Source organism: Sitodiplosis mosellana, unplaced genomic scaffold (genome assembly GCF_009176505.1).
Source record: "Sitodiplosis mosellana isolate CC-2019 unplaced genomic scaffold, AAFC_SMos_1.0 Smas_scaffold_6166, whole genome shotgun sequence".
In the NCBI taxonomy this organism is placed as follows: Eukaryota; Metazoa; Arthropoda; class Insecta; order Diptera; family Cecidomyiidae; genus Sitodiplosis; species Sitodiplosis mosellana.
The window spans coordinates 1,443,322-1,456,626 of NW_022601407.1; the positions used below are offsets into that span (position 1 = coordinate 1,443,322).

Genomic DNA, 13,305 nt, shown 5'->3' on the forward strand with positions numbered 1-13,305 from the left:
AAGCTTGAACGAAAAGTGAAGCGATTTTTATTCTTGTTATCGGCGTGTAGATATTGTGATGTGTATCAAATGATGATAAAACAAATTGATATTTTGAATATTGGCCTTAATGTGCACCTACAATTCCATTATCTGACATGAAGCTTGTATAGTAAGTACTTTGTTCAACAGCTCTTGGTCTAGAACTTGTATGCATGAAATGCAAAATATCTCGATTAATGCAAATTTGGTTGTCCGTTTGTTTGTTTTACTTTCTCGATATGATGACCGCTTGTTTCGTGAACGGTGAACTTGTTTTCTCATTTTATCATTTATCAGATGAAACAAGAAGATGAGTTTCACCAAAGAAAATGAAAATAATATTCTAAAAAAAAACAACAAACAATTTTTTTTAAATAACCAAACGAATAATTTTCTTCTTTTATTTGTATATTTTGTGTATTTAAATATTTTTCAGAAGTTAAATAGTGAAATAAATGAAATGATCGACGCATATGAGCAAAAACATGGTCCAGTTGATGATCGTTCAATATTCGATGGTGAAATAATCGTACCACCACATTTGCGTAATATGTCGCTCACAAGCCTACGGGCGTATCGTTTGCATGGCAGCCTCTTTGGAAGCTTATCGCGATCGCGAACGTTTTTAAATCTTTCACAAAATGCACGTCACACATTGCATGGTTCGGTGCCAGACTTGAGTCGCAATCACTTCACATTCAGTAGTAGCAATAATGGCAATAATAGCGTGGATGATGATGATGATGATGATGATGATGATGATGAGAGTGATAAAAATCGGCGACGCATGTCTTCCACATCGACAATCACAAAAATTACAATGAACTCGTCGACAACGTTGACATTTAGTGATGCATCGATTGGTACATTATCGTATGGTGATGATCGAACACAATATTCAAGTGATAAACACTCGCTATCGATTCAATCCGGTGATGGGCCAAACATAAGTATCAACACAAAATCGGACGAAGGCTATAAATCGAATAGCATTCGTTCGTTGAATGACATAGAGTTGCGTGAATCGATGGCAATGGCACCGGCAGCAGTGACCATGGCGGAGGATCGAACAATGTTCTGTCAATCATTGGGTCGTCCGAATCGCGCGTTAAAACCCAATATTTATACGACAAAACCGAGCGATTTTAAAAATATGCGTGCACAATCGATGGAAGCATACAATGCCGAAGGCTATATGACGGTCATTAAAACCAATCCGCAAAAAAAGAATCCGACATCGCTTAGTGCATATCGTTCATCGTCCATTCGTACAATATCACCATTGTGTACCGTTACATCGATGCATGATATCAATGAATCAATCGCCGACTCATCATTACCAATGTCCACTACATCCACAAGCACATTTCAACGAAACAAACAACCTAAGCTCCAATCAAATAATAGTTATGGTCAAAGTGGCGGCGGTGGTTTTGCTGGCCCATTGAGCTTAGACAATATGACCAAATTCAAGCTACCACGAGTCACACTCAATCATTCCAATGCCACAAATTTACCACAACAATGATTTTCACGTTATTACTACCATCCGCTTATGTTAATCAATTTTTATTTTCTTCTTCTGTTTCAAATGTCGATTTAATGTGTAACGCCAATTGCGTGTACAGCCCAGATCGGCTATAAATCACCATTTTCCCCTTGGCTGTTTCTTTTTCTTCTTCTTCTGTTTGTTAACTTATATTTTCATTATACGCTTATGTTCATTTAAATGGGTTCCAATTCATAAATTGCACAAAAACCAGTCAATATGCGCCTTTATTCCTTTTGTTTTTGTTTAGCATTAAAGAAAGTTCAAGTCATTTCTTTGTTGTTATTGTTGTTATTCTTGGTGTCATTATTATTATTATTTTTTAATTCTACATACAGTAATTTTTAAGTGTTATTCATTTAGTTGCCTTAAATTTTTGTTTGTTTGTTTGGTCCTTGAACCAACTTGATAATAGAAAATATGCAGCCAGTGAATAGTAAATAATTACCGCGATGTTTTTACATTGCGTTGCCTGCACAGTGCACACACATTCATATAAAAACACACAAAAACGCTTTATTTATGTTAAACTCTTCCAAAACTTGATCCATTTGGTTGTCGTCTGCACCGTTCCCTTTCATTACCTACAATTTACTTCACAAAAAAATCTCCATCAAACACACACTCACCCACCCACACAAACAAGATTTTATATATCTTGAATGAAATGAAATAACCAATACGCTTCCAATCGACGTCTTGATATTCAAAATGGGTTGCTACTCCTATTCGTGCATTATAAACCGTTTTGCCATGAAGATGACACAACTAAACTCAAGCTCAAAAGAATGGCCGAAGAACAAATCAACCACAGATAAGAGCTCAAACCAAAAAATTAGCAATGACACATGAGTACCCAAAAGCCTACACGCCCAATCGATTCCATGAACTCAATCATAGTTATGATATGATAATATACTAAGAAGAAAAACAAGAACAAAATAGAAAGAAAGAAAGAAATTAACGGTTCAATTAAAAACAAAACACAATCCGAATCAAAGCAGGTTTGTGAATGAAATCGCATTTGAATGAATGTTGTTGTCAATATGTTTTTTTGTGTTTATTTGTGTAATTCTTAAAACTACATGTATGTGTTGTCATTTGTTCATGATCAGATCACCCAGCAGTTTGATCAATTGTTTTTCCGTTTCGTTTTATTTTCGTGTTGATTGTTGTATTAATTTCGTTTTTTTCTGTTTGTTTGAGATTTTCCAATTTCTCAGAAGGGTTAAAGGGTTTATGACATAACAAATACACGTTTAACTATAATTTATATTATCTAGTAATTATTTGAATTCTTGTTTTCTTAAAAAAAAAAAATGAAACAAAATGCAATAGAATTTGAACTTTTTCTATTTTTTTGTTTTTTTTCAAGAGCAAAATTCTATTAGTTTGTGCACATTGAAATTCATAGTTGATGATTATGGTTTTCTTCCATATATTTCACTATATTTCGATATCAACTCTATTTTTGCACATTGTATTCTTTTGAACAGGGTGGCAGGATGAACAAAATCTTTTCTATTCTGTATTTTTTTTTATTTTCTATCTGAATTTCAATTGTTTTTTCTCTCTATATTTTGTATGTAATATTGCTATATTTTGGACAATAATTGTTCAATGGAAATTTACAATATATTTTTTTTCCTATTCCTCTTTTTTTCCGCGACCATACAGCGCTTAGAGGAGACATTCAATCAACAGATTGAAGAAATGGACGCGTTGTACCGAACCGGTATAGTTCCTATGAACTGCGGAGGAGCTGAATCGTCACGCGATTTGGCTGGATCAACGCGAAGCAGTCTATCATCATATTCAGAGGGTTGATGGCATTTGATGTTGTACAACATATATAAATGAGTATATATACAAACACACACACACACCAGAATTTTAGAAGACTAATAGCAAACCACATTCTGGAACTATGAATCTCCTAAATTAACAAGTCGAGTTTAAATTTTCAAATCCGATTGTATTTTGGATGAACGTTATTCGAGAAAAGAGATAACGTGTTGGTGCTTTTTCAGCAAAATTGTAAATTGAGTCAAGTAATATAACTTTGCAGAAGATACAATCACGATTATATCTTAACATTAATGAAATACATGTTAATTCAACCGATTCGAAAATGTATGCTCAGCATGAATATTCAGGATATTCACAGTCTCCCGTTGTGGATCACTTGCTAATAATTCATTACCGAACAACGACACAAATAGAATTTAATGAATAAATTTAAAAGAGAAAAAGTAAAACAGAGATGATGATGATATTGATGATGAAAAATGAGTCGTAACGCAATTCGTATTATGCCTTCTGTTCCCGATAAATGACAAATGCAACGAAGGAACGCGTAGTCTAATAAATAAAATTATACTTATATCGATATAGCTCAAGCTCAAGAAACAAATTGTTGAACTTTTTTTTTGTCGAGGGAAGAAATGTATTAAATTGCATTTGATGAGAGAGACAACGGAAGAAAAAAAATATCAAAAAAACAATAATATATCCATATGCAAAATGTCTTTCCGATTTACAAAATATATATGAACATATATTTTAATTTTTAATATTTTACACTGCATTGTGTATTTTTTTTTGTGCTTGAAAATGATGAAATGCAAGTGAGAACAATTGATGGATTGTATGTTTAGCGATGCGTTTCAACATATCGATTAAATGCAAAATTGAACCGAGAGAAACTAAACACATTACTCAAAATGCAATCCAAAAGCCAACTGTTTATGGCACTGACAGAGAGAATAAGATGCTTGTCTGATATAATTAGTCGACATGATCAAATTTATACATTGATATCAGCAATAAACAACAGCAACAATATTTATGCTGCATATCAAAAACTTAAATAAATACAAAGACAACGAATATTGCTAAATCCATGTAAAGAAAAAACTCGAGGGAGAGAGGGAACGACCGAGCGAGAAATAAAAAAAAACAATTGAAACGTATGCAAACAATTCTTTTTTCCTTCCCTAATGCAAGCGTCCTGAGTCGAGAATTTCATATTGACTTTGAGCCTAGCAATAGACCTAGGAATAAAAAGAGATATCAACGTTCTTATGAGATATATTAATAAAATGGCAACAAAATGTTTGTCGATTGCTAAGTTCATAGTTTTTTAGAAAAGAAAAAAGAAACATTGTTGTTGAAATTATAATGATTTTCCCTTTTTATTATTATTTAATAAAATAGGTTCAATGTAATTAAAAAAAAAAATGAAATATGTAAAAATAAAAGAAAATGCTGATAAAAAAAACCTAATGAAAAACTTTTTTTTCTTTCTCGAATCATGGGACACTTTTATGCTCACTTTTTTCTTGAGTCTCTTTTGTTGCTATACGAATGTATGAGGCATTTCGGAACGAACTTTTTTTCGCAGGTCAAGAATATTCTCATGCATTCAATTGTTGTTTCAATCAATGATAAAGCAACAAATGACCACACATTATGAATCGAATGAAATCTCATTTTATTTAAAATATTGTTGCAAGTGTTATCCACAGAGGGCTATGCTATATTTAATTGTCAAAATGATCCATCAAGTAAGCCAACTGGCTGTTCAGTTCGAAAGATTTGCACACGGGAATTCGTTGGTTTCAGGTATGCAATTAGCATAGAAAAGGGAAATCCAGTTGTTCCCTGAATGTCACATTGTGATGGGAGTGCGTTTGCGCGAGTTTTATTCCACAACATTTCATCCATACTAATGTAGTCATTCTCCAGTTTTTTGTGAATCTATGTCAGCAAACAATTTATCGATTCCGAACCGCGTAATATCCAAATGAGAAGTCTATTCAGATGATGTTATTGTGCAAAGAATAATGTAGCTTTTACAAAACACACACACACACACTCTCACACACATACGCACACACGCACACTGGTATGTATCAAATGAAGGACAGACTGTGTCGAATATTGCGCATTAATGTTCCTTCTCTAACACAAATACATGCTGAATATTGGGCACGACAGAAAAAAAGCAGCCCTTTGTCAATCCATAACACAGCACGTCACAATAAAGTACAGATACAGGCACAAATCTACGACTACCATCACGCAAAATTATTTAAGATAGATCAGTTCTACTTTGACTATTGCTCCACTTAGACTTCGAAAACACTTAACCAGAATTTGCAAAAAAAAAGAAAACTCAAAACGTTTTATTTTTTTAAATATTTTTTACACCAAATTTATTGTAACCGCAAGAGCGAAATCAAGTGAAACGCAAAGAAAAGAAATTGTCACAAAAAGTAATACAAAACAGGATCAACCAATAAGGCAGATTAGATAACTTACAACGGAGACACAAATACATAGATACTGAAGCAAAACGCAAAAAGATTTTTTTTTCACGAATTTCATAAAAGGCGTAAAAAAGTGTACCGTTCAAATTGAATTTAAATAAAATTGATTATCTATTTTATTTGGAAAACAGAAATCAACGTATTTATTTCATTCTAACAATTCCATCAGCTCCAATTAAAAAATTCCATCAATTATTTATAACAAATCTGAAATTTGTCGCTACCTGAAAACTGAAACTGAAAGAAAAAAAAAGAAGAGGAAACAAGTACGTTTTATCTTTCAACAAGGAGATGTTGCATATCGATTTTATGGAAACAAAAATCATTTTTTCCTCGTCTATACTTTGTTTTGCCGAATGTGTTAAAGCCTGTTACGAAAATTGAATTTGCTTCCATGGGCATTTGAAAGGAGTTCTCATAGCGAAAGGTTTTATATAAAATTGTATAAATTGTCCTAGGTAATTGATTCATGTGCAAAGCTCCAAGGCTAAACAAAGTTAGTGGAGTGAGCGTTTCTATTCTATCGTTGAGACGTTATTTCCCAAAGCATCGCATTTGCATTTTCCGAATTCAATTTGATTAATTTGTCTACATAATTCCATTGCCAGCTCAGAATTTTTGCGCTACTTTTCTAGTCAGCTGTTTATAAATAATGTGTGTGGGTTAAATTCATCACGCGTATCAATTTATACCATACAATATTCGAGAAGTAATTAGAGAGCGAAGGAAAGTGAAAAATCAATTACAATTTATATTTGTGTGTTGACTTAAGCCTGATTTATCATCTATTTCCGATGAATGATTAAAAATTCAACCCTAAAAAATAGAAATATTTCTAGAAAGATCCAAAAATCCCTAAAAAAAATAGAATTCACTCTAAATCATCTCGAGAATCGTCAATTTTTTGACATTACAAACTCACAAACCGTAAATCTAACGAACGCCTATCGAAAATAACGAAAATACCCAAAGTTAATCCAATGCATTTACGTTTTAAACGTGAAAAACAAAGAAAACAACACCTTTTACATAAACAATGTCTTTACCCCGTGAATGGAGTCTCCAGGTGAGTTTGCGAATTTTATATAAACTGTTTATCTTTCTCTTTGTATTTTATCGACATTCTCATTGAATGTCATTTCCATTTGCATATCATCTGCATGAATTCATGGAATAGAAAATTCCTAGCATTGATACGAATGAAGACCAAAAAATAAACATTGTTTTCGTCTTATCAAAACAGCCAATGTCGTTGTGTAAATGCTTGTGTTGACGACTGCGCATTGCTTTTTTACATGACACTTCCTAATGTCTGCGACGCAAATACATTCCGTTGCATCATTTAATACCACACCATATTATCATAATGACATGCTCTTTTGTTTGTTCATCTGTTTTCGCGTTTTCAACAGGAAACACGGGAGACATTTGATGAAAAGTTCCAGTCATCCGGATTCAGCATACACGATTCGAGTACATCATCGATCAAGCAATGCGAACACCCAATTATTCATCCCGATGTGGCATTGTTCAATGAATTCAATACAACCGGTTCGTTGTGCTCCATACATTCAGCGCCACAGGTGCAGCTTGCCGATTCGATCAACGTTATGAGTGAAATTATCACCGTGCCGAACGACACCGGAAATGGACTGTTGCAGCCAAACCTGTCGACAAAATCCGTTTTTCTCGAGCTAATTGGCAATAAGCGCACCAGCGAAATTGACGAAGACGATAATGATAATCTGTTGACAGTATCGAGTGTTACTGCGCGGCCATTAATAGCAAAGTCACGGGAATTGAGGAGTAGCAAGTGAGCAATGTTTGCATTCGTTTGAAATTCGATGCGAGAACAACTAATGTAAAAAAAAATTGTGTTTCTTTTTCGAAGACTTTCAAATCGTTTGGGTCGACGGAAAGAAGTGAGCAGCGATAATAATACAACACTCCCACCAATGGATGGTGGTTATGGCTGGTATGACCCAATACTGACAATACTAAGACTTATATTTAGAAGAAAATCCAAAACTAAAATAATAAAATTCTTCGTATGAAAAAAATAGGTTGGTCGTATTTGGTGCATTCTCCGTACAGTTTTGGGTTGCTGGTCTTGTGAAATCGTACGGGGTACTGTTTGTCGAGATTTTGGAAATATTCCCCACAAACACAACAGCTGTCGCATCCTGGATACCCGCCATTCTATCAGCACTATGTTTGGCTCTTGCACCGTTGTCCAGCGCACTGTGCCAGCGTTTTTCCTGTCGTACCGTAGTATTTATAGGGGGATTATTCTGCGCCTGTGGCCTCATGTTGAGTTACTTTGCTACAAGCCTATACCATCTGCTCATTACATTTGGAATTTTAACTGGTTAGCATCATCTGATTTGATAGTACTTTTTATGGCTGAGCTCAAGACTGAGTCATTCGGATTTTGTAACTATTTCAGGAATCGGAGGTGGATTATCAACAACGCCTGGAATCATCATAGTTTCGATGTATTTCAATAAACGACGAGCCCTCGCGAACGGTATTTGTGTGTCGGGAACAGCAGCGGGCAGTTTCATTTTTCCCATTCTCATCGAGTATTTAATCCATAAATTCGGATTCCATGGAACATTGCTGCTTCTTGGCGCTGGTATGTTGCATGTTTGTGTCTCAGCCACGTTGTATCGACCATATGACGAAAACTGGGCATCGGAAACAGCAAAATCGACCAAATGCGAAAACAGCAATTCAACTGCTACCAATCTGACACTTCTTACGGCATGCAATGGCGATGAAAAACGATACATTGAGCATTTATTTATGGAAGAGTCAAAGAATCGTTTAAACGATCTCTACAATACTAACAAACTTGGTAAGTTTTCGATTTCAATGCTGTTCGCTGTTTGTTTGAATTCAAATTCGAACACACTGAAATTCGAGGTCACTTAAATGTTCGAATTAATGTAAAACTTTGCAATTTTCTTCTGCACAGGAGCCCTCAATGACAATAGCGGAAATGGCAATGAAGGTGGTGATGATGAGTATGCGGATACAATGGGCGAAAGCAGGTTCACAAAACCTATTTCGGCCATTCGACCTACACGAAGCTCTTCAATTTTACACTCAGTTGAAGATTTGAGCACCGATTCGACATGCGTATATAAATCAAGAAATGGCTACGATTCGAATCGGGGAAGCCGACGACGAATTATAACGCAAAAGTTTGGCAATCGTTCGAGTAATGATGAAATTCCCGACAAACAAACACTCAATCATTTATTCGATTACAATAACGCATCAACAATTCAGTCATCGAACAATCGTGGTCTCAGCAAAAGTATGATTCTTCCAACACCCGTCAGCGATTTGTCCGAATTTGATGATGATATCGAACTGAAACAGCCAAAAACTTTATGCGAAAAAATTCAAAGGTAAACTCTTTAATTTTTTTTTTTTTTTACAGAAAAAATCTGAAGCAATTTTTTTTTCTCCAGATACATTGACGTGAGTTTACTCAAAGATCCAATGTTCATTGGGATGTGTTTGTCTGTCACACTTATGTCGGTGGGATGTCCTTATTTTTTGTATTTTCTACCAGCCTACGCAATTTCTCAAGGTATTACTGAATACAAATGAAAAACGAAATATCTGCCCGAATAAAATATTTCTTCCGATTTTCTAAATTAGGTTTTACAAAGAAGGAAGCAGGACTGTTGGTAGCTGTTAGTGCAGCATTAGATTTAGTAGGACGATTAGGTAGAAAAATTTAACCTTTTATTTAAATCTCCCCATATATGTACTTCTTTTCATTATTGTGATGAGATGAGACCAGTGTCAAACTGTTGTATGATTTGGAGAATGGATTCGATTTTCGATAGAAAATTTCATCCAGGTTTTATCATAGGGAAATTTTAATTTTATCATGAAATTGAAATAACAATATTACACTGATTTTCTCATCAACTTGGTATCAAATCGTCACTAGTTTTCGATGAAATTTCTGCGAATTGTCATTTTGAAACATTGCTAATGGTTAATTGCTATTCTTCAGATGACAAATTATTATTGCCAATAATATGAAAATTCTATTTCGGGGCATTAGAACAAATAATATGTAACACTATTTCCGACGCGCACGAGCGCAAACATTCTTCCCTATACTTATTATATTGACAAATCAATGAGCAAGCATCGGTTCGGATATAGAAATATGCAAGATAAATATGCAAAGCATGGACGCGTACGGACGACCGTGTGAAGAACGTATCAACGGGCGATCGTGAATTGCGAGACGCATGCGTTCGTGTGTATATGAATACAGTACACAGCAAACAATGATGGCTCTGGTGATACGTCCGTCGCACGGTCGTCCGTATGCGTCTATGCTTTGCATATTTATACAGTATAGAACATCTAGGTAAACATATTTCTACGTCCGAACCGGTGCTTGTCAATGAGTTTTTTCAACCATCATAATTTACTGCTTCCTAATTCCTGGTAGTTATAATTCAAATTAATTTTATTTTAAAAAAAAGAAGAAGAAGAAGGAATTTTCGGAATATTGTATTAGTATTTATATAAATTAGAATATAAATGATTCGTCGCTTCATCATTTTAATACAATAAGGAGTGACAATACCTTCAGTTTACAATCTATATACATATCAATCGTAAAAGTAGATTTCGGCAAAAGAAGAACATCGATTTAGACATTTAATATTTATTCAACCATTTGTAGGTTTCGGTTATTTATCAGACCTACAAATTTTCGACAGGAAAAAAGCGTTTATTTTATGGTATGTAGTGGCAGTTTTTCAAACAAAACCGATTCAAATTGTTTTTTTTTTGGATTTTCTCTTGGATTTTGGTTTTCTGAAGAAAACCCCCTGAAAAACCTTGAAAAAATCCGAAGACCTAAAAAGCTAACAAATGTTAATAATACTCTCTCTATATCGGCAGTATTTTGGGGGCTGGCCTCGCAGTACTATCAATACCCATGGAAAATCATTCATATCTAGTTGGATTTTCATCGGCAATGTATGGTTTATGTCTCGGAGCATGGTATCTTTTGGTACCAGTACTTTTGGCAGATTTTTTTGGAACAGAGCGCATCAGTTCGAGCTACGGGCTCATTCGGATGTTTCAAAGTCTCGGTGCGATTTCGGTGCCACCACTAGCCGGATTTCTACGGGATTTAACTGGTGGCTATCAAATATGCTTCTATTGCATGGGAGCTTGTATGGTTGGTATCATTTTCTATGTTTTTATTCCATTTTGAACATGGGTCTAGACAATGGGAATTTCGTTATTATTTCAGGTGCTCGGAAGTATTCCATTGATTGTGCTGACAATTCTTGAGCCAACTGGAGATGCAACACCAAATTCTGATGACAGTGACGTATCGACCGTGTCCAATTAGCATATAGAAATATCACAATAAAATGTAATTGTTAGTATTTTGAGTGTAACCCTAAAAACCACACATACACACATCAACATATTTTTCCATGAAAAACCAAAAAACCAAACAAACAAATTGTTTCCAACTGAAATTTTAGCGAATTACATACTAAATCATATTTCGACTGTACCATTTATTAAGAATGAAGCACGGTCACAATTGAAGAGCGCGATAATGGAGCGAACATAGTCGTAGGATCACCTATAATTTTGTTGTCCATCTTAATAATATTGGAATAATTTTGTGATTTCACTGTGTGTTCAATTTTATCGAACAAAAACAAATTATAAAACTTAAACTTAAAACTAAATAAAACAGTAACAAAAGATCCTAACACACCTACTCTTATTGAAGTCAAGAAACTTATCTTTCTTGGATCTTTGGTTCCACAGTCCCAGAACAATACTGTCTGTTTTAATTGTACCATCAAATACAAGGTAAAATATATTCGGTAGCCGGAATTATTGTTGACAAAGGAGAAAAATACTAATGTGTGTGTAATAATGTAAACGTCTGCTCTGTTATGCTGCTCAATATAAACTATCTCTTTTATTCAGTGACAATGACATTTGTACCGGCAACCAGTGTTGCCAACACTACATTACTCTCTTCTTTTTTTCAAATTGTCTTTATTTAATTTAATTTAATAACAATGAATGCAAATGAATTAATTGACAAAGTTTAAATGCAATGTTATACTGTTCCGCTGTCACATCTTCTTGGATCGCTTCGGTTGTACGAAATCTTGGTAGTAGCTAGGCGTAGAACGTTTCCGTGTCGATGCCCTGGTCAAAACTTAATGTGGCTGTTGCGTGTGCTGTGATGTTGTCTCGCCCGATGGTGGTGAATGCTGTAAAGGGACTGTGGCACGCTCGGAAATCTTTCTTCCCGTACCCGAATGTACTACAATCACTTCTGAACCTGTCCGCTTGGTCACTGTATGTATTGTTGGTTCGAAAGCAGTGTCAAGTTTATTTGTCACAATTTGTCTCTTGACTACCTCATCTCCTTCTGACATTGACATTTGTTTTGGCATTTCGTTTGCGATCGGCATACTCTTTCTCCTTTCGTTTCATGTCCGCATCACGATCTCTGACTTCACTGTCTTCTCTTTCGATATGCTGATCAATTGATGGCAATTTATCACGAATATTCCGATTGAACATCAACTCTGCCGGTGTTTTCAACGTTGTTGAGTGCGGAGTTGAACGATACATGAGTAAGTACTTCTGCAAGTCTTCTTGCCAATTTCCTTTTTCGCTCTGACAAATGGATATTCGCTTCAATAACGACCGATTTTGACGCTCAACCTCTCCGTTTTGTTGCGGCCAATAAGGTGTGGTGCTAATCAACGTAATATTATTCACTCGGCAATACTGTTTGAATTCCACGCTCATGAGCTGACGTCCATTATCCGCATGCATGGAGAGGGGCAATCCAAAGCGAGCGAAAATGCGTTCCAAACGTTTAATAGTTTCGCTTGAATCAATTTTCGCCATTATTTCCACTACCTTGAATCGGCTTTAATAATCAATCACCACGAATATGTAATGACCTGATGGCAATGGGCCAAGAAAATCAATTGCAAGGTGTTGCCAAGGTGCCGAAGGCGATTCCGTTCTTCTGAATGGTTCGGGTGCTGATGGTGTACTCACTAACAAGCAGCCACGGCATTTCTTCACAAATTCCTCTATCTGAACTTTCGTTCTTAACCGACATTTCATCACAGTCATGCCGGGGTGACCTTCGTGGGCCAATTCCAATGTTTTCTCACGCAAAATGTGTGGTATCACAATATCCGTGTTCTCCGCAATAAAATGTTACCAGCGAAACATAGCTCCAGCCCGAATGGCTTGAATGCCGATGCCGAATCTGGCCATTCTCCTTCGTACTGCGCATGTTTGACTGCTTGAATTTCGCTGTCTTTCGTTGAAGCCTCCAAAATTTCATCCAACTTA

General features: G+C 35.4%; 3 protein-coding genes across 45 annotated transcripts in view; 2 read left to right on the plus strand and 1 right to left on the minus strand.

Moving 5' to 3' along the window:
- Positions 1 to 4,862, plus strand: part of LOC129575086 (serine/threonine-protein kinase 10) — a 24,055-nt gene extending 19,193 nt beyond the window's left edge. For 22 of the 43 annotated variants that reach the window (XM_055457984.1, XM_055457985.1, XM_055457990.1 and 19 more), the window contains one exon: positions 3,248 to 4,862. In XM_055457984.1, the coding sequence (XP_055313959.1) occupies positions 3,248 to 3,397 (150 nt within the window). In that variant the 3' untranslated portion in view covers positions 3,398 to 4,862. Of the gene's footprint in view, positions 1 to 457 lie in introns of all 43 variants that reach the window. The other 21 variants (XM_055457962.1, XM_055457971.1, XM_055457961.1 and 18 more) reach the window with 1 other exon arrangement.
- A 759-nt stretch (positions 4,863 to 5,621) lies between these two features.
- LOC129575090 (monocarboxylate transporter 2) lies at positions 5,622 to 11,681 on the plus strand. The gene is made up of 11 exons (XM_055458014.1): positions 5,622 to 6,967; positions 7,314 to 7,714; positions 7,793 to 7,876; positions 7,965 to 8,269; positions 8,348 to 8,758; positions 8,879 to 9,317; positions 9,381 to 9,502; positions 9,574 to 9,642; positions 10,625 to 10,682; positions 10,846 to 11,128; positions 11,204 to 11,681. The coding sequence occupies exons 1-11, from the start codon at positions 6,938 to 6,940 to the stop codon at positions 11,303 to 11,305; spliced, it is 2,304 nt and encodes a 767-aa protein (XP_055313989.1). The 5' UTR covers positions 5,622 to 6,937; the 3' UTR covers positions 11,306 to 11,681.
- Positions 11,682 to 12,348: 667 nt separating this feature from the next.
- Positions 12,349 to 12,846, minus strand: LOC129575102 (uncharacterized protein K02A2.6-like). The gene has a single exon (XM_055458030.1). It carries the CDS (start codon positions 12,844 to 12,846, stop codon positions 12,349 to 12,351), a length of 498 nt encoding a protein of 165 aa, XP_055314005.1.
- Between the last annotated feature and the right edge of the window lie 459 nt (positions 12,847 to 13,305).

Excerpts from the sequence above, each read along its gene's own strand:
- LOC129575102 (XM_055458030.1), bottom strand. The coding sequence starts at position 12,846 with ATGGCGAAAATTGATTCAAGCGAAACTATTAAACGTTTGGAACGCATT.
- LOC129575090 (XM_055458014.1), top strand. The coding sequence starts at position 6,938 with ATGTCTTTACCCCGTGAATGGAGTCTCCAG. Across the intron at positions 6,968-7,313 it reads CCCGTGAATGGAGTCTCCAG|GAAACACGGGAGACATTTGA; the intron begins GTGAGTTTGCGA and ends CGTTTTCAACAG. Across the intron at positions 11,129-11,203 it reads ATTGCATGGGAGCTTGTATG|GTGCTCGGAAGTATTCCATT; the intron begins GTTGGTATCATT and ends TTATTATTTCAG.